The sequence below is a fragment of the Canis lupus genome, chromosome 19 (assembly GCF_003254725.2).
Source record: "Canis lupus dingo isolate Sandy chromosome 19, ASM325472v2, whole genome shotgun sequence".
Classification (NCBI taxonomy): domain Eukaryota; kingdom Metazoa; phylum Chordata; class Mammalia; order Carnivora; family Canidae; genus Canis; species Canis lupus.
Genome location: NC_064261.1, coordinates 3314074 through 3334021, shown reverse-complemented (window position 1 = coordinate 3334021; position 19948 = coordinate 3314074). Strand labels below are relative to the sequence as shown.

Genomic DNA, 19948 nt, shown 5'->3' with positions numbered 1-19948 from the left:
TTGAAGTGCATGCTGAAGTCATGATTGCTTAGGTGGGGAATAAACAGCCCGACCATGAGCTGGGCTTCCTGTGGGACCACCATGGTCACCTGCCCCTAAGACCACTTCTCCCCTGACGGATGCTAATAAGGAGCCAAGCTCACTTTATTGGTGGTAGGAAAGCAACAGATGGCTGCGTGTGGGGGAAGTCAGGCAGATGTGTGGAGTAGCCAGAGAAGAGCCATTGACTAATAGCACAAAATGAATCTGGTTGCGGAATGTTCTTGATAAAGAAAAAACGAAAAGAAAAAAAAAAAGAGGCCTATCTTTTTTTTTTTTTTTTTTTTTTTAAGGCCTATCATTTTTAAGGAACCATCCAGAGACTGTGTGCAGTGATAGCGAGGATGCTAGCTGTCCTGTGTCACATGGGACTTGGGGCCCGCAGCTGTTGTGACACAGAGATGCAGTCACTGTGTGGCACGGTGCAAATGACCCTTCTTTACTTTCCTCATCTGTAAAGTGGGAATGAGTTCACCTCACAGTCTTCAGGGACTTTAGGAAATTGGGAATTATGAGCACATAGGACACATTTTAACGTCAGGAAAAGGGCTCTCTGTCAATTCTTCTAAAGCAAGTGGACAGCCTTGAGGCTGTTGCAGGCATCTTCAAGACGCTGTCTATTGGGACTTTTCTTTTTTTGTGTGGCTACAGAGGAAGTTTTAAAGACGATGAATAACAGAAAATGAAATAAAGGCATTTAAAAACTAGTGTCTCCAGAATAGGGGGGAAGATAGGACAAGCCCTTGACTCCCAAAGAGCAGTACTAAATATTCCAAATGCCCTGAGAACATCGTGATCTGGGAATGGGGATATCAGGTTCCCCCCATTCACTGGCTGTTTGCCTGGCATAAGGCACCTCATCAATGGGGCGGGGGGGGGGGTGTAGTGAAGAAGTGAAGACCAGAGCCAGACCACACTGTTCCTCTTCTAGCACTTGCAGGCCATGCTGCTGCAGCACTCTGGCTCTCTGCCTCTGCTTTCCCTGGGCAAAATGGGGTTGTTGCTCACTCTAAAATGCTGTGTCTCTTTCTTTCTTTCTTTTTTTAAGATTTTATTTATTTATTCATGAGAGACAGAGAGAGAGAGAGAGGCAGAGACACAGGCAGAGGGAGAAGCAGGCTCCATGCGGGGAGCCCGATGCGGGACTCGATCCCAATACCTGGGAGCACAACCTGAGCCAAAGGCAGATGCTCAACCACTGAGCACCCGGGTGCCCCAAATGCTGTGTTTCTATGGTCCTTTTTACTTTTTAGTATTCTGATCAGTTCTGGTGACTTGACACTTTAATTGTTTTACACGTGGAAGACAAGGAAGAAAGAGTGCAAATGTTTGACCCTCAAGAACAATTACTGCATAATCATATCCATAGGAAATGGGGGCAAAACACAACTGCCCCAACCTACACTTTAAGATCTATAAACAATTTCTATTTTGCATCTGAATTGGAGCTATTTAAAAAGGTAAACTACAAGGGCACCTGGGTGTCTCAGGGGGTCAAGGTCAAGCGTCTACCTTCCACTCAGGTCATGACCCTTGGGGTCCTGACCAGGTCCTCAGCCTGGAGTCTGCTTCTCCTTCTCCCTCAGACACTCCCTCTGCTTATGCTCTTCTCTCAAATAAATAAAATCTTAAAAAAATAAAAGGGTAAACTACAAGTTCACACACACAGAATTTAGCTGAAAACTTGTGGAAAAAGATGGGTGCACTAGGATATCAGAGCTTTGTATCCGTAGACATCTGAATCATAAAATTTATTTCCTTTGTTCTAATTCTATTGTCACCAAGGCAACCTCTTGATTATTTTAATTCCTATAAATTTGGCTACAAGGAGGAAACACACTGGCCTGAGAGATGTGAGTTTCCGATCTGAGAGTTATATATATATGTTTTGTATATTAATGAGTTCATGGGGTTTATTTTTAGAAATCAGGTTGTCTCAAGAAAATGTTATGAAAAAAGGGATGGGGAACTATTCTATATTAAAAAGAGTCTTAAGAGGCATAAAAACCAAATGGCAATATGAGATCCTTGATCAAATCCTGGTTGGAAAAAAAACAAACAACAACAACAACAACAACAACAAACCCAGCTGTGGAAGACATTTGGGAGACAATTGGGACAATCTGAATATAAAGTGAGAATTAGATGATATTAGGGAATTAATGTTAATTGTGTGAGGTGTGATAACGATCTTGTAGCTAAGGAAGAGAATGTCCTAATTCTTGGGAGCTGCTTGTTGAGGGGTTGAGGGGTGAAGTAGCTGAACGGGTATAACTTATTTGAAATGGTTCTGCAAAGTATGTATGTAAAGCACATATGGCAAAGTATTAGTTTCTAAACTGAGGCAGGTGTGTGGTTATTCATCGTACTGTCTACTTTTCTGTCCAATAGAATGTTCATAATGAAAAGCTTAAAGATCATTTCTAAGAAGTTAAAACCTAAAATCAGATTTTTGGTTTCAGCTCTGAAGTTTTTTTTTTTTTTAAATTGAGCACTACATGCTTGCTTTGGGATCTGTGGGACTGATGGGGCCGCAGCATGAGCGGTGGCCTAGCAGCTGTCCGGGGCATGGCGGGGTCACTTGGGCCCCACTTGTGTGGATGCTGCCATAATTGCCTCCACCTGTTGCATGAAATCAGACAGGTTGTGGTAGCTTACCCAGGAGACACCAGAGTGGGAGTCAGATGTCCTTGGAACTTAAAAAGAGACCAGAGGACAAAACTGAAGAGAGAAGAGGGGGAAAAAAACAAAAAAATAAAATGATACAGGGCCGGGCATACAAACAAGTAGCCCTATTCCCTTCCCAGGCACTTCCCCTCCCCCTTTACAGGGTTGGTGGTGGGTGCCGTATTTGTTAATACGGAAAAATACCAGGTCATTTGTTTTTTGCTCTTTGTCTCCAATTTTCCTTGAAAAGAATGGTCACAGGCTCCTCAGGTGAGAGAGCTCACCTGATGCTTCTGGGCACTCCTTAACTTTCAGCACTAAAATACATCTTTCTCACTGGGACAGATGCTTCGTGGCTTCCTGGGTAGATGTCTACTTTCTGCTTCTTCCCCCTTCACACACTTACCGCACTGGGATTTGCGGATTGTAAATAGGTCCCTAAGATTACTTACTAGGAGTCGTTCCGAAGGAGAAGGGGCTGCCGTTCGTCCAGTGCACAACACACTTTCGTGTGAATGAAAACGTGTGGTTTTAGTTACTCGGGACTAGACTAAGTACTGCACTCTTCTGTTTATCAGCCTTCCCACCCTCCTGCCCCTACCGCCCGAATCCGTTCATCCTTCAACCTCCTGTTACCTGCAGGAGTGCTGAGCCTCATTGGCACAGAGCCTGGCGTCCCACTGTTCCCTCCAGCCCTGAACCCCAGGCCCCTGGGGGGAGGGCCGGCCTCTTCGTCCACTGCAGTCTTCGTCTTGGTTGGTACGCATTAAAACTCACCTTTGTTTTGGGTCTGTTTTTTTTTTTTCTTTTCTTTTTAAGATCTTATTTATTTATTCATGAGAGACGCACAGAGAGAGAGAGAGAGAGATTGAGAGGGAGGCAGAGACCCAGGCAGAGGGAGAAGCAGGCTCCATGCAGGGAGCCCGACATGGGACTCGATCCCGGGTCTCCAGGATCACGCCCAGGCTGAAGGCAGGTGTTAAACCACTGAGCCACTCAGGGATCCCTGTTTTGGGTCTGTTTTTGATGATGATTTTATTCCGTGCTTGTGGCCTATTTTGCTGCTTAACCCAGATGGTTTTGAATCGTGTCGTTTGACTATGCTTTTTCCAGTTTGATGGGAAGTCTTAGGTCAAGTCTCCTAGAAGGGGAGGGGTGGAGTCACATGTGTGTGATTCACCAACGGAGGGCCCCCAGGAGGGTAATCAGAACAGAGTGGGGAAGGGCGAGAAGCCAGGTAAGGGGCAACTAGAGGCGAAGTCCCAGCCTTTGCCCGATCCCACAGCGGGGCTCTAGAACCTACATCCTACCTTGGAGCTCATCCAGGCTACCTGACCCCGTCCTCACACTCTAGCACTAGTGGGTCACTGACTCCCGTGGATCTGGAGAAATGTACACTTCTTACCATCCCCAATAACCTGTAGATGGTGCAGGCAAAGCCAGGCCCGGGCCCAGGGCGGTCCTTCGGAGAGAGATGCGGCCAGGGCTGGTGGAAATGAGGTGTCCATGGGGTATGTGCGTGGGTGCGTGCACAGGCGGTGTCCACTATAGTGGGGCAAGGCCCCTGTGTTACTTTCCCTTCCATATATTCCTTGAGGTTTCTTCCTTCTTTCTTCCATTTATTTATTTTTAAAGATTTTTATTTATTCATGAGAGACAGAGGCAGAGACATAGAGGGAGAAGCAGGCTCCCTGTGGGGAGCCCAATGCGGGACTTGATCCCTGGACCCGGGATCACACCCTGAGTCCAAGGCAGATGCTCAACCACTGAGCCACCCAGGCAGCCCTTTTTTTTTAATGAAAATTTTATCATCAATTTTCTAAATCCTCTGAATGAACCAGTTGAAAACTGAATTGTGGGGATCCCTGGGTGGCTCAGCGGTTTAGCGCCTGCCTTCGGCCCAGGGTGTGATCCTGGAGTTCTGGGATCGAGTCCCACGTCGGGCTCCCTGCATGGAGCCTGCTTCTCCCTCTGCCTGTGTCTCTGCCTCTCTCTGTGTGTGTCTCTCATGAGTAAATAAATAAAATCTTAAAAAAAAAAAACTGAGTTGTTTCAGCACGAATCTACAAATGGGAGGGACTTCAGTAGGTTCCTTTCAACGCTAACTTTTTTCTTCCCTTTGCTACATCCCTCGGGTTGCAAAGTTTGAAAGTTTTAGTTATGTGGTTGAATTAAAGTGACTGGAAATGATTGATCTCCACTGTTAAATAAAGGTTTAATGATATCAAGAATTTTGAGACAAGAACTGCAGTTAATCAACTAAAACCCAGGCATTGTATATCTGTTGAATTTAGGTGGGAGATCCAGTGACAATCCTAAAATAAACTATGCTTTGGGTTGATTCAGATAATGATCTTTTATTTGTTTTCTTTTCTTTAAAAGTGGTATGTCAACATCACTTCATTTCTACATTTCAGAGTTCTGTACATTTCTTAAAAGGAAATAAGCAATGCTCAATGTACAAAGTAAAAACAGAAAACTAGAAAAATCTGAATAAAATGGAGCAAGTTGCCATAGGTCATACAGTACAAATTAGTCATTAGATGTCATCTGAAGTGCAATATACCACTGCTGTGATGATGAGTTAAGGAATGAAATAAAAATACTCTATTTTAAACAAACAGTATATATATATTTATATGTATATTTTTTACAGATAGTAGACCCAGTGATATCTGCAGTATTGTAAAAACTTATTTACAAATAACTTTTTTTTTTAGACATTACATATACATCAGCACCGTAGTAAAAACAAAAACAAAAACAAAACAAAACAACCTTATGAAAGTCTACCTCTCTATTGAGTTGGTCCCAGTACTAAGCATTTGGAGGAAGCTATTAAAAGGTAATGGAGCCCCCCGCACCCCCTCAGCCACCTCCAGTTTCTCATCATTGCTTCTATGTTTCCTGTACCTTTCAGATAAAGGTAATGGTTTTCCGTCTTGCTCGTTTACTTCGTTTGTTTGTTTTTTTGGTTTTTATCTGTTTCTACTCGAGACTTTCCATGGCGGGGTGTCCCTCCCAGGCGAGGAGGTCGTGGTCAGCTGCCACCACCTGTTCCCAGGAGGAGCACAGCCCAGGTCTGGGCCTCCTCTGTCCTCCAGCCCGCCCTGGCTTGGTGCATCCACCACCTCGACGTGCGAGCAAAGCCAGTGGCAGTGTGTGCACCCCGCCTTCCACGGAGCCCCCGCCTCAGCCCCCCTTGAGTGGGCCCCAGAGGGAGCCAGGCTTTGGGACACGCAGGGAGCGAGCATGTGGTGGGGGCCGAGCACTGGCCCCCCCAGTTCTCTAGACGAGGATGAGGCCACAAGGCCTGCAGAGGCTGCAAGGGCCTCGGGCTCCGGAGCCCAGGCTGCCCAAGCCTCGCACAGACCTTGCCGGGGGACGGGAGAGAGTCCCAGAGAGGACACCTGTACGGGCTCTTGGAGCGGAGGACTTTGCCCCCGTGGAAGGAGCCGTGTCTTCCTCCTGTTTATTGTCCAGACGTGTCAGGTGGAGCAAGTGACTTAGCAGTTCCTTGTCCCCCAGTGTTCTGGGTTGGGCTTTCCGGCGAGGCCAGCTTCCCAGCATCGCCCCTGGGCTGCTTCCACGGGGGGCCAGCGTGGGCGCCCCTGGGCGGGCCTCACGGGGGCTCACAGCAGCTCACCGGGGAGCTCAGAGGGCCGGCCTGCCTGCCGGGCCGGAGAGCTGCCCCCCAGCCACCGTCGGGGGACCGACTCCAGTGCCGCCTTCGCATCCCAGGCCTCATCGAAGTTCCCGCATCCGTTCTGTTCCAGGCCCCCCAACGCAAAAGCTTTATCTGCCAGCGTCTACGTGGACCAGCCGGGGCAGGATGGGGCGGAGGCCCGAAGCGCCGGGGCAGTGCTGTGGGGGAGGCGGGATGGCCTCGGTGCACCTGCGGGACACGGCACCCCGCTCTGGGGCGCACCCCCCCCCGGGTCCGTGTGAGGGGCTCCTGAGGGCCAGCACCGGGCAGCAGCCAGGCCTCCCGGGACCTGTCCCCGGCCTCGGCTGACGCCCCCATACAGTGAGTCCTGGCGCCTGACCCTGACCGGCGGCCTCGGCTCCCGGAGGGCCGGCCTCCTGCCCCACCTGCCTCACCTGCCTCCACCTGGGGCTGAGCAGCTCCCGGAGGGCCGGCCGCCTGCCCCACCTGTCCCACCTGCCCCACCTACCCCATCTGCCTCTACCTGGGGCTGGGCAGCTCCGGGAGGGTTGGCCTCCTGCCCCTCCTGCCGCACCTGCCGCACCTGCCTCCACCGCGTCTCCCTCCGTGCGGCCCGGCGCGGCGCGGTTGGCCCGATGGCCGCGGGGAGCGGGGGGAGCAGGCCCGGGCCCGGCGGGGCACCCGGCGCTCTCCCGGTCGGCCGGCTGCAGTTCTGCTCAGTTTATGGGGTCGACGAAACAAAACCGGGGCCGGCTCGACAGCCTGTTTCCCTGTCACGCGCGGGCTCCTGGGGCTCCCCGGCTAGGGGTTCCCGAACAGCTCGTCGAGCTCCTGCATCCACTCGTCCCCCGGCCCCGCCTTGATGATGGAGTCCACGAGGTCCGCGCCGTCGGGGAGCCCGGGGAACGGAGCCGCGGCCGCGTCGCCGCCGAAGCCGTAGGGCCCGTCCTGCGGGGGGTTCCGCTCGTAGGCCTGGCCCGGGCCGAAGCCGCCGCTGGGCACCTGCTGCGGCGCCGGGGGCGGGCCGAACGGCGGCAGCCCGGGCACCCCCTGGCCCAGGCCGGACAGGAGCATCGGCCTGGCCTGGCCGCCGCCCTGCTGCCCCGGGAGCGCGGGCATCACCTGCCGACCCGCGGCCGCCGGGGCGAGGGGCCTGGGGGCGCCCGCGGCCGCGTCCACCACGGGGCCCAGCGCCTGCGGGAAGTGCTGCTTGCTCAGCCGCGGCTGGCCAGCCTGCAGCGGGTAGCCGGCGCCGTTGTTGAAGGAGCCCAGGTCCCCACTAGTCCTCCCGGGCACCCCCTGCAAGCTCCTCTGCTGCCAGCCCTGCGTCCCCTGCTGGACGGTCCCCAGGATGCCCTGCAGCCGGGGCGGGCCCTGGGGCCTCTGCAGGGCCTGGCTCACCGGCCCCTTCATCTGCGGGTGCTGCTGGGCCATGGCCGAGTTCACCAGCATGCTCTGCCCAAAACCACTCACCATGCCCACCCCTGGCCCGGAGGCGGGCGGCCTTGTCCCCTGGGCTTGGCTGTGTGCGATGCCCATGCCACTTTGGTTTGGGTGCTGCAACATTTGGGTCATTCCTGTGCTCATGTTGTACATTCCCGGCTGGCTGGTAGGCGGGTTGCTGTAAGGGGCCAGTCCCATCTCCGACTGGGCTGGGGCCGTGCCCATGGTCCCCGGGTTCTGCGAGGGCCCCATGCCCATCATGCCTGCGTTCTGTGCCATCAACCGTGACGTTCGAATGCTCTGGAGGGCTGCCTGGCTTCTCACGGCTGCTATATCCTGGGGAGAACCTACAGGGGAGAGTAAGACATACCCGTTCACTCCTCGCCATCAACAACTTACGTGTTGTTGGGATTGTCTTCAGGCATGACAAACACTTCCACGTGAAAGGGTCTACTCTGATGATAAGTCCTTAGTAAGCAACAGTCATTCTTCTATAACATACGGTGATCGTAAAAAAAAATTCAGAAACTATCGAAAAGTACAGAGATGAAAACTGAAGTTACCTGAAACCCCCCACCCAGAGGTAACCACTGCTAACTCCTATAAACAGACACGCGAAAATAGAGATGTACAGGACCCACGCTTTTGTAGTTGGCTTGATATACTCTGCTATTATTGTTCACATCTGAAAAGCAAATTGTTTCTCACTCATCTTGCTATGATGCCCTCCTCAACCAATCAGATCCCATTATTCTTGGAGGTGAGAGGGAATTCACCTCCTGGGCTAGATTAAGAAGAAACGGCTGACCACTTTGTGTCTTCTCTTTGTGAAGTGGAACATGGTTCAGTAGAGAATACTATCAATAAAGAGCATTACACTAATTTCCCTTCAGACTCGAGCAGGATTCGAGAGGTTAAAGGCCACCGCTTCTGTTATGAAGCTGTTTCGACAGATGGGACATTTTTTGGATCCACTCTATAGATTTCCACATGCTCCAGATTCTCTGAATCATAACCTGTCTGTGCAAACTGGCCAGCTTCCTGAGCTAGAAAAAGAAATCATCCTGTTTCTTGTTCCTCAGCAGTGAACTTTATCCATTTCTTTTTTTTTTTTATTAAGGTTTTATTTATTTATTCATGAGAGACAGAGAAAGAAAGGGAGGCAGGGACAGAGGGAGAAGCAGGCTCCCCGCAGGACAAGGAGCTCGACGTGGGGCTCGATCCCAGGACCCCGAGATCATGACCTGAGCTGAAGGCAGATGCTTCACTGAGCCACCCAGGTGCCCCGACTTTCTGCATTTCTGCAGTCAAGTCCACTCAACTCCTTCAAATAGGCACTATTTCTCTTAGCAGATGGCTAACATGGTTTTAATGATGTTTAAAAGTTGGCCAGAGTATAAATGCCAACTCCTTTAACTCTAATTAGGCATTACAGTGAGTCCCTCTTTACATGGTCCTAGGAAATTTCCAGATTCTCCAGCCAAGAGAATAGAAATGTCACCCTCAGAACTCTGGTCAATGTTGTAAAGGGCTAGGAGGTGCACAAAAATGAGTTTTTTTTCCTGTGTCCCTGCTAATGATTAAGTCTATGAGACAAAGAAAAATAGTTTTTTTTTTTTTTGACACTTAAAAAAGATGCAGCATGGGAGCCAATCGATATTATAAGCAAATGCGATACTACCTGGAACTGGGTTGAGAAACCAGATGAGAACAGTGTAAGCTTGTTAAGCCTGGCACCTGGGCAGTAAGTGTGTTTCTATCTTCCTGATGGGGTTATTGATTTTTGGGCAGCACATATGTCTCCATATTTTCTTTCTTTCTTTAAGAAAGAAAATTATGGGAATTTTCATTATAACTTAAGTTTTTGTGGCTTGAGATCAATATCATGCTGCATTGAGAAATGAAATGGTTTCTGTGGGCAAAGCTGGAAGGGCTGGGGGGAGAGCTCTAGAAATGTTTCAGTTTTCTGTTTTAAGCTTCATTATATCTAAGTGATTTAAAAAAAAAATCAAAAGTTCCTGTTAAACACTGGATGGAAGTCTATATTGCAATTTGTAATCTTGTTACGAAGTTTTGTGACCTTAACGACTAAATCTGTATTGACTGCATGGCCAATCTGATCAACTGTGGTGAAATGGGTTATTGAGTTGTTTATAAAAAAAATTTAAGGAGAAAATATTGCTGACTCAGAGACTGATTGGCTAGACCCAAATTACATAAACAGGCTGATGAGCTGCTGGAAACAAAAAGACTTTCATATTTTGGACATTTTTCTTGTATGTTTATAAACGCTATGTTGAGGGACTGGAGATGGTCTGGGCTACTTTGGTGAGTGGGATATAGGTGCCTCTCTTCAGAGGACAGAAATGCTGCAATGCCTTTTAAGAGGTATTGAAGCCTTAATCCAAGCCAACCTCTATTTTTATATACGATGACTGTCTTATCTAGGTGGAACTCTTAAGAAAAACAAAAGGGGGCATTTTATTTTATTTTATTTTTTTTAAAAGGGGGCATTTTAAAACCAGCAATCAAGGGACGCCTGGGTGGCTCAGTGGTGGAGCCTTTGGCTCAGGTCATGACCCTGGGTCCTGGAATCAGGTCCTGCATCAGGGTCCCTGCATGGAGCCTGCTTCTCCCTTTGCCTGTGTCTCTGCCTCTCTCTCTGTGTCTCTCGTGAATAAAGAAGTAAAATCTTAAAAAAAAAAAAAAAAAAAAAAGAATCTCTAAAACCAGCAATCAGCATCTTATTTTTATCCCAAGGAGAAAGCAAAACACTTTTATTCATCTAGTTTTATGCTTTTAAAAATATATAGAGAAAAAAATGCAAATGTGCCCAGAGAACTACCTTGTCTTTATCTGATTACTATATATGTTAAATAATAGACTAATTTTTTCTTCTTTTATTTTTAGCCAAAACAGGTATTATTGTGGGACACTGTACTCAAATTAATTTTCTTGTCCACTGGTTAACGTAACAATGTCAAAGAAAATCCTCCATATTCAAATAGAGATCATGTGCAATTTTTTCTTAAAAGGGTCTGTTTTCCTTTTTCACTCACAGGAAGCCTGTATTTGTGAAAAATAAGCATTTCTCCATAGGCATGTAACATTGCCCAGAGGCATAAAACTCAATAAGAGAAAGATAGTCATTAAACCTTTGAAATGTGTAGTGGTGAGAATGCGTGGAGGTTCTCATGCAAGTTATTCCTAACAGAACTCTCCAAGGACAATACTTCTTATCTACCAATTTGCTATTTTCCCAGATACATAACATTATGATATCTAAGGTGTTAGTAAAATAAAATAGGGAAGGGAGTAAAAAAAAAAAAAAAGAAAAGAAAAGAAAAGTGTATAAAAATCAGCTCAGGGACCCTACAATGTCACCGGCTGCTTATATTAAGTACAGCTAAATTTCTAGGTTGATTACTTAGGGGGTGGGATTTTAGAAAAGTTCAGAGTAGAACTTTTAAACTGGACCCAAAGCATACAGAATAATTCGAAATACAGAAGAAGTATTAAATTTCGGTGGGTCCCTTTATTCCAAAAGATAATGAATGAGTTATGAACCTAGAAAAGTCAAGGGATGCTATGCTGGGTTTAGAGGATTTCATTTTTTTAATTAGTTCTTAATAGAAATCATTGGTTTGGGATGCCTGGGTGGCTTAGTGGTTGAGCGTCTGCCTTCAGCCCAGGAAGTGATCCTAGGGTCCCGGGATCAAGTCCCGCTTGGGGCCCCCTGCATGGAGCCTGCTTCTCCCTCTGCCTCTCTCTCTCTCTGTGCCTCTCATGAATAAATAAAATAAAATAAAAAAAAAAAGAAAGCAAACGAGGTTAAAAAAAAAAAAGAAAAAAAAATGCAACCAACCCCAACCCATCCCCAATATTTCTCTTAGAAAAGTCACATCTCAAAAAAAAAAAAAAAAAAAAAAAAAAAAAAAGAAAAGTCACATTTCACAGGAGAGGTGTGACACAGGGCTGTTCCTCCCACGCTCCCCGAGAGCAGATCTTGAACCAACCGGGGGCCAGTATGTCCTTACTGCCTATCAAACTACGGAAAGACCTCCGTAGGTTTGGTCAAGAACGGCTGCCCCAGCCTAGCCCCCTGCAGCCACTCTGACCCCCCGTGAGGCCCACCGGGGCCTGTGTGTGACCCAGCCGCCAGAACGGGGAATGCATGGCACAGGAGGGGGCTCCCAAGGTGCATCTTCTGACTGATGGAGACCCTCTGCCTTTAAGTATTTTTATTTTTATTATTATTTTTTCCTTTAAGTATTTTTAATATGACCCGAACACAAACCCCGCCCAGAGGGCGATGCCACTGGCGACACAGGCATGTACACTTCACAGCCAGGGGGTATACAATGCAAGGGGTGGGCAGCCTCACCTTGGAACTGATTGACCTGCTGCACTGGGTACGGGCTCCGCTGCTGCTGGAGGTGCTGGCGGGGCAGGTGTGTCTGCTGCAGCTGCTGGAACGACAGACAGCGAGGGCAGGGAGGTGACACGGGGAGAGACAATGAAACATCGTGGCAGCATTGAGGAAGGCCGTGTTAAGGCCCGAAGCGCTGCGCAGAGGCGTGAGGTTCGTCCGGGCAGGTGCACACAGCACGAGGTGGACCGGTTTTCACAAGAGGAACGCGTTCCCCGTGACCAGCACCTGGCTCCAGCCCGCGGGCTGGGCCCAAGCCCCGGATGCCCCTTCGGAGTCTGGACCCATCCCGGAGGCCCCCAGCCCGCCCTCCCACTCCACGCACACTGGCCGGGTCTGCCCCACGGGGGTGCTGGGTGCACTGGGTGGCCTTCTGCGCTCCGCTCGCGGTCACTGCCATGCGGGTCCCTTGGGGAGCACCTGGCACACCTGCTGCTCGCGGGGGGCGGGGACCGCGGGGGGGGGGGGTCTCGGCCTGACTCTCCAACAGCAGCCTGCATGCGCCTCCTAGCTCTGTGCCACTCAGCTCAGGGGACAAGCCACTCATTTCTAATGACCTACATAGATGCTTCCAGCATAGGAAGATGGGCTTCTCAGAGGCTATATATATAAAAATAAAGGCTCGTCTTATTCCCACGAGGCCACGCTGCCTGTCAAATACGCCTGGGCAAGTACAACACACCTCGTGCCCTGGGGAAACCGCGGGGGACTCGGCGGGTGCCAGCGGCAGGAGGCTGGCGACCTCGTCTCTCTCTGTCGTGCACGGGGCTTCCTCGCAGCTGCTGTGATTCCCCCTACACCGCGTGGGGACAGGGGAGGAACCCCGAGCGACGTGGAAAAGGCAGGGGAAGGGGCCTGTCGTCACCCCCTCCAGCCCCCGCGGAACAGTCGCAGGGCACCTGCCATCCGCCCGGGCTGCTAAAGACCACGCAGCAAGGTCTTTATCATACACATAACCCCCCTGGAGCACTTCGCACCTAACGCATGTGTTTAGTTCTATTTTTTCCTCTTGTTTTTGTTTCCGGGCAGCTCTGTAATCTTCTTTCTCTTTCTTTTCCCCTTTCCTTTCTCTCCACAAGGCCAGCCGGCTCTCTGGCAACCGAAGAAAAGAAAGGCCTCTGCCCCGCTCACCCCATCCTGCGGTGCCTGCCGTGGCGTTTTGCACAAACTGTGGAAATTGATTAATTGTGTGGATAAAGTGTAGATGAGGAAGCACGCCAGTCTCCTGGGCGGCAAGGGACAGTGAACCGAGCCCTCCAGGGGCCTCTCCTCAGCCTGACTTGTCGTATTAGGTGAGCATCTAAGCGTCCCACCGCCCACTGGAAGCAGCAGCCTCGGGGTGGCCCGGGGTGGGGGTCAGGGCTCCGGTTCCAGTCCTGGGCCGTGCCTCCCTAGCTCCGAGAAATCGCACGAGCGCCCTGGCCTCAGTTTCCTCACGGGTAAAATACAAAAGCCTTCACGATCACCAACACCTCTTCTGGGTCTAAAATCCTAGGTTCCGTGGAACCTTCGTGAATGCACGAGGGGTGACATGCTCCGTGCTCTTTGAGAATGAGGGATCAAAACACTTAAGTCACACGTGCTTTGCACGCGCTCTGCCGTGGTTCCGAAGTCCACCAGAACCGGTTCAGAGCCCCCAGTCCCCCGCTTCGCCCCTCACCCGGCGTTCAGGAAGCCCCAGGCTCTCTAGTCGCTGGGCTCCGCAGGCAGGTTAGTAGGACACCGGGGCCGCTGGCGCAGCGCCAAGGAAGTCAGCGTGGCATCCGTGTGGCAACAGCGTCCTCAAGACCAAAGGCTGATGGCTCAGCACTTGCAGGCCCCGCGACAGCGCCCCATCAACTGCGCGCCCGGGCAGACGGGCCGAGCACCTGCCTCCCCGCAGCCTCCCAGCCTCCCTTCGGCCCCGTCCCACCGGCCTCATGGCCGCAGCCCTCATGGCACACTCTGGGACCCCGGGGGCACGGGACAGGTCCCCCCACACCTGCGCACGGTCGCCCAAGAATCTTGCATGCCTTAGTCCACGTGATCCTTACCCCGGTCCCAGGACAAAGGCTGGGGACTGATCGAACCTCACCTGGCCCATGAGGAGGGAGGGTCAGAGGTTCTTCCAAAACCCTACACGAGCAAAGGATGGGGCACGTCCTGAGTTACACTGCTCTGCCCTCAGTCCCTCCTCATTGCTTGGTGCCCACAACCTGCTGGGGATGGCACCCGCTTCCCGATCTTTTCCAAGGAGCCCTGTGCCTCTCTGCATCCTGGTTCAGAGGGGCGCCCTGCTCCCTGAGGTTTGGCTGCCCTCGCGGAGTTCCCCCCCCCCCCCAGCTGGCCTGGCTACCCCGTCCCCTACCTGCCCCTGGGTCATGGCACCCACGGCACAGGCCACGGCTCAGAGCATCAGACGTGCCCGACCCTCACTGGATTGGCGGAGGAGAGGCCGTCCAAAGCCCAGTGTCCATTTGTCACTGCCTGAGACATGTGAGCCCGGTGCCTTGTCACACACCTTATGCAGGGTGAGAGGGTGAGAGGTTTGTTTGTACAGGAGCTGCCAGGCGGCTGACCGACCTTGGTAGAGGGGAGATAATTACACAGCTGCTCAGGAACAAAAGTCAAGAAGGGAACATACGGGAACCGGGCTCAGCAGTAGGATTTTTCTCCTTGGGGGATGACTGGTGGTGTTGCTCTGAACTGCAGCTCTTGGTAGGGGCCTTGGCGGGTCTGCGTCCCACGAACTATCCCATGTGCAGATGGAGACACAGATACGGGCACATACTGTGTGTATATACGTGTACGTAGCATATGTGTTGTATTTTATGTATTGATAAATTTCCAAAATTCGGATTGTATTAGGAATGTTCTGGGAGGGGAACTGGCACGCAGAGCTCTGTTGGGCTCTCAGCCTCATATGACGACCTCACACCCACCTCCTGTCATCAGAGAGAGCTGCCCTGTGCAGACCCCACGGGAGCCAGCGAGCCATCTCCTGTGGAAGGCCTCAGGCCTTCCCCGGGATGCTAGGGAACCAGGCATGGCCATCTTGAAAAACAAAACACACAGACCTACAGAAGCAGCTCTCAGGGAAGGCTTTCTTCCAAAGCTGGAGGAATTATATGGCAAGGGTGGACAAAGATGCCGAAGGTAAGGCTTTATTTGTGTTAGGCCTTCCTTTAACTCAAAGATTTCTTGAGCTGTTTTAAAGCTGTTGGGAATCTTCTTAAGTTTGCACCCTTTCCGTGACCCTGAGTTCAGGTTTCCAGGTAGTTCTGTGAGCCCTATTATTCTTCTATTGTTCCTGTCCCATTGTTCATGACCAATTCTGTAGAATTCTCCTCGATCCCTCCTTCTGACATTTTCCTTCAAGAAGCAAAGTTCTCTGAGTTATTTTCTTTTTCTCTTCGTGCTAGAAATATTAGCGTCTATGAAGAATGTGAGGCAGCCTCCCAGCCCCCATACTGATGGGCGCAGACCCCTGCACCAGAAACCAGAAGAAAAGGAGTCGGGCTTGAATCGAAGAAATGTCTCTGGCAAATGGGCCTTCGCTTGATGGCCAAGGCCTGTCTTTTAAGAACAAACTCATTCACTCTAAGAAAAAGCCTAAGTAATTGAAAGGTCTACCTTCTGCAGGGTCTTCTGTGATTGTGGGAAATGCTGGACTGTGACTATTTTGACAAAGGACATGAACTGGAACTCTCCCGCAGACACCAGGCACTGAATAAATGCTTGATGAATAAATGAATCGTGTTACCTGCTCGGCCAGAATCTGCTGCTGCTGTTGCTGCTGCTGCTGCTGTTGCTGTTGCTGCTGTTGCTGCTGCTGCTGTTGCTGCTGCTGCTGCTGCTGCCTTTGCTCCCGCAGGAACTGTTGCTTCTGCTGCTCCATCAACTGGGCCCGCTGGTCAATGAGCATCTGCTTCATGATGGCAGCCTGGGGCTGGGTGCTGAGGAAGCCAGGACCCGCAGGACTGGCTCCGGAGACCATGCCACCCGAGCCCGGGGGCACCGAGGACTGCATGGAGCCTGTGGTCCGGGGAAGTCCAACTGGGTGCTGCTCCTGGGAGGACAGCAAGACGAGAGAAGGCACAGATTTCATACCCTTTTCATGAAAGGAAGCATGGGGCAGAGGTCTTGGCTTGTGGACCTGAGAGGTTCCAGGAGGCACACACTCCATTCCACAAAAACAACCCAGTGATCCTCAAATCTGGCCTTGCCATAGTGGAACTGGAGGCCCGCAGGAGGACAGTAAAAGAGGATGGCTCCAGGAAATCTGAGAGCAAGTCCAGCCTGTTTGATTAAGGGACAAAGACTGGGCAACCAGCTAACAGTCTGCACTCCTCCAAAGGAGAGAGACCAAGACCCCAGGGTGGGCTCACCTCAAGTCTGGAACGAGAGAGCCTGGCCTTACCTCTTAGCCTTTCCTGCCTCCCTGGCCTAAATGGACTTCTTCTAGCTAAGTGGAGAGACATTCACAGAATAATTCTGGAATTTTTTAATCATTAGATCTACTATTCCATGGAATTCTAATTGATTGCAACATTTGAGAGCTTTGCTATACGTAAAAAAAAAAAAAAAAAAAAAAAAAAATTCCTGCTAGTGGGAGTTGTTGACAGTGAAAACTGGAAATGTGTGTTATTGAACAAAGCTATATAGTCTCCCGACAACTTTAAAAATAGAACTGAGCCTCCTATGTCTGGGACAATTTATAATGTGGGGGTTGATGGGGGTCTTCTGATTTTACAACTGTCTCCATCAAACGACGGGAATTTGTAAGGATTGGTTCTTAAGGAGTAGGAAGTAAAGTGGCAGAGAACTACTCACAGACTAAGTGACTACCTGGAGAGCGTGCTCAGAGGGGAAGCCTATAACAGCCAGCCAGGGTAGACTAAGGAAAAAAAAGCCTGATGGGAAGCGTTGGTAGATGACCATACGATTCGGCTTCTAGATAGTTCCTTTCTTGTTCATCTACCAAGCACACCCGGTAATGGCAAGTATTGTGTGAATATCCCGCAGAAACGTCCCCTTTGATTCGAGTTGCCAGTGATTAATCGGAACACAGCGGATCTCATGTCTGAGATGAGCACAAATTAAGTGGGCACACATGCAAGAACTTACCGGTCATAGTACAGGTACCATCATGAGGCCAAAATAGTAAGAAATGAGTATGAATAGTTCTATAGTTATTTAAATATTTTTGTATCCAGTTAAGCTAGATTTTAATATTTTTCCTACTTCTGCTTTGCTACCTTTTTGATTCACATATAGTCAAGCATGCTGGCCCTGTCCTCTCAAAAACATACTGTTGAGCGTGACCTCTGGCTCTCCTAGACAACAGCCCCGGATCTGATTCCGCACAGCCTGGACTTGTATACCTTCCCCTGTTGTGTGGTGCTCAGCCCCTCCTACTTTTCTTTCCAGGTGCCAGATACCTCAACTACATCTCCAGCTGCTCTACTTCCCTCCCTCCACCGACACAAATGAAACCAAACAAACAACAAACCACTATCCCTCCTCCCCTGGGAACGAGAGGCCAAGAAGTCCTGCATAGTTAGTGCAGGAGCCCAGGTCACACTTAGCAAATGGAAGAATCGGAAAGAGCAGAATTGGAACGCTGAGCTTGAGTCTAAATTTAGTATCCCTTCCACCAGCCCAGGCCCGTCTCGGACTGTGGGGCCGTGGCACCAAGTGTCCACCCAAGACTTGCTTGTTAGCTAAATATATAGTCCACCTCCCATAAGTGCACAGTGTTCTATTTTTCAAATGTAAGTGTCATTGCAAAACCCTTTTTGTCTTTGGGTATTTTCTCAGTAGACAATTATTAGGTAGAGAGCTGTGAAGTCTTTATGTGAAAAAGAACTTATACTAAAAAAAAAAAAAAAAAAAAAAAAAAAAAAATTGCCAGAGACCTTAATGCTACCACAAAGTTTCCTTTAGGCCTGATCCCCAAAGGCATCAAGATATCTCAGAGTCTTCCGTTTCCCCCCCAATACTTGTTGCCCATTTCCCTGGCCCTCCTCCTAATGCGATAAAGCTGCTTCTTGCCACCCTTAGAAACAAATGGCTAATTTGACTTAACACTTTAACAAACAAATTTGCAGTGAAGTATAAATAGTTAACCGCTCAGCAAAAATACAGACTACAGGTTCCCCTCTACCGTCCCCTCTGAACCACATATTTCAGTGTATTTTATATTTTCCAGTTTTGATAAGGAAGAGTTAGGAAAAAAAAAAAAAAAAAGAGAGAGAGACCCAAGGGAAGATAAAGTTTGCTTCAGCTCATTTTATGAGAGGGCTAGTCTGGGCGGGCCCCGGCTGGCCCTGTTTCTCTTTGGGCACTTTGGGATATTCTTGTCCTGTGTGAGCAGCCCCGGGTAGATGGGGCTCATGCCTAGAAGGGGTAAGTAGGGCCGCGTTGCTTTCCTAGCCTTTTCTCCACCCAGGAAAGAAAGGGAGAGGCAAGTGAGGTAGTGAGGTAGATACATCCAACCACTTTTGGGCCCTGTCTTTTCCCCCAATGGGGGAAAAATGTCCCAAAGAGACAGTTAGGTTATTACTTCCCAGGATCATGCATTTCTCCAAACGGTTCCCTCCCAAAGGTTTTGCCTTTGGGTTTCTTGCGGAAGACCTGGAGACCCAGGGGCAGGAGGGCCATGGACGGTTTAAAGGCTTGTCTTCCATATGAAACATTTGTGAATCTAGGTTGATGCGCCTCTAGAACTTGCCCAACGAGCTCTGCTGCACTCAGCAGCGGGTGAGTGACACCCGGAGCCCCGGCCTCAAGTGTGTATTCCAAAGTGTGAAGCACGCAGCAAGTGACTCGCCTTACAAATGGGGCTGGCTCAGGCCATTAGCTGTTTCATATTACATGGCAGCTTTTAACCTCCAGTCTACCAGGGCTTAATGAGCAATGGCCCGTCGCATTTCAGGATTTCAAGCCGCCGCTCTTGTTTCTAAGGAGGACACACACTGCGCGTGCAATTAGAGAAAACCAGGCTGGGCTTTCGTCAGAGAAATGTAATGCCTGGAAGCCAAATGATGCAGTATTTTTAGTTTTAATTACTGGCTCCTTCTCCAGCCCGCCCCCTGCCCAACCACCTCCCTTGCATCTACCAAGAATCTTAACTCAGTAGCCTCCCCCCACCCCAAATCCTACTGGCCCCACCCATCCTCCTAACTCCCCAAACCTTCTCACTCTCCAGTAAAAGGGGGGCGAGGGTTAAAACCCACAGACCCATTTCACATAGCTTCTTCTCCAGGGAAGAGATCTTAGCAATTTTCTAAGGGCTGGAGAGAGGCAGGAGGTGTAAAAAATAATAATAATAAAAAAAGTTAAAGAATAATGTAAAAAGCCAAAAATGCCCCACCTCCTCCAAAGAGGCAGTTTTCTACTTCAAAAAACAGCTGTGGTAAAAATATCTCCCGAGAGCAGCCAGCTGTTTATTTATAAATCTGCGCGTAGCGAGGCTGTATTTCTCCTAAGTGTTTTCAAGAGCAAGCGGGGTGCTGGGGTGACGGGGCCGGGGCTGCTGGTGGTGACCCGGGGAGGGGGGGGCGGGAGGCCTCGAGGTTGCGGGGTCGGAAAGTGGGGCGAGGTGCGGGGGCTCCGGGAGGGCCCAAGGCTGCGGGGTCCGGGTGCGGGGCGGGGGTGCGGGGGCTCCGGGGGCCCCAAAGCTGCGGGGTCGGGGTGGGGGCGGGGGTTCGGGGGTTCCGGGG

The 19948-nt window shown here is 50.3% G+C and overlaps 2 protein-coding genes across 36 annotated transcripts in view; one reads left to right on the top strand and one right to left on the bottom strand.

The window, feature by feature from the left end:
- Window positions 1-16016, top strand: part of MGST2 (microsomal glutathione S-transferase 2) — a 37074-nt gene extending 21058 nt beyond the window's left edge. Inside the window, exons 5-6 of the transcript XR_007403913.1 lie at window positions 13325-13537; window positions 15647-16016. The gene's annotated coding sequence lies outside the window, so the exon portion shown is untranslated. The remainder of the gene's footprint in view (window positions 1-13324; window positions 13538-15646) is intronic.
- MAML3 (mastermind like transcriptional coactivator 3) overlaps window positions 5044-19948 on the bottom strand; it is a 599968-nt gene continuing 585063 nt past the window's right edge. For 34 of the 35 annotated variants that reach the window (XM_049097303.1, XM_049097301.1, XM_049097306.1 and 31 more), the window contains 3 exons: window positions 15988-16293; window positions 12201-12285; window positions 5044-8163 (listed from right to left, as the gene is read on the bottom strand). In XM_049097303.1, the coding sequence (XP_048953260.1) occupies window positions 7175-8163; window positions 12201-12285; window positions 15988-16293 (1380 nt within the window). In that variant the 3' untranslated portion in view covers window positions 5044-7174. The remainder of the gene's footprint in view (window positions 8164-12200; window positions 12286-15987; window positions 16294-19948) is intronic. The other variant, XM_025462286.3, reaches the window with a different exon arrangement.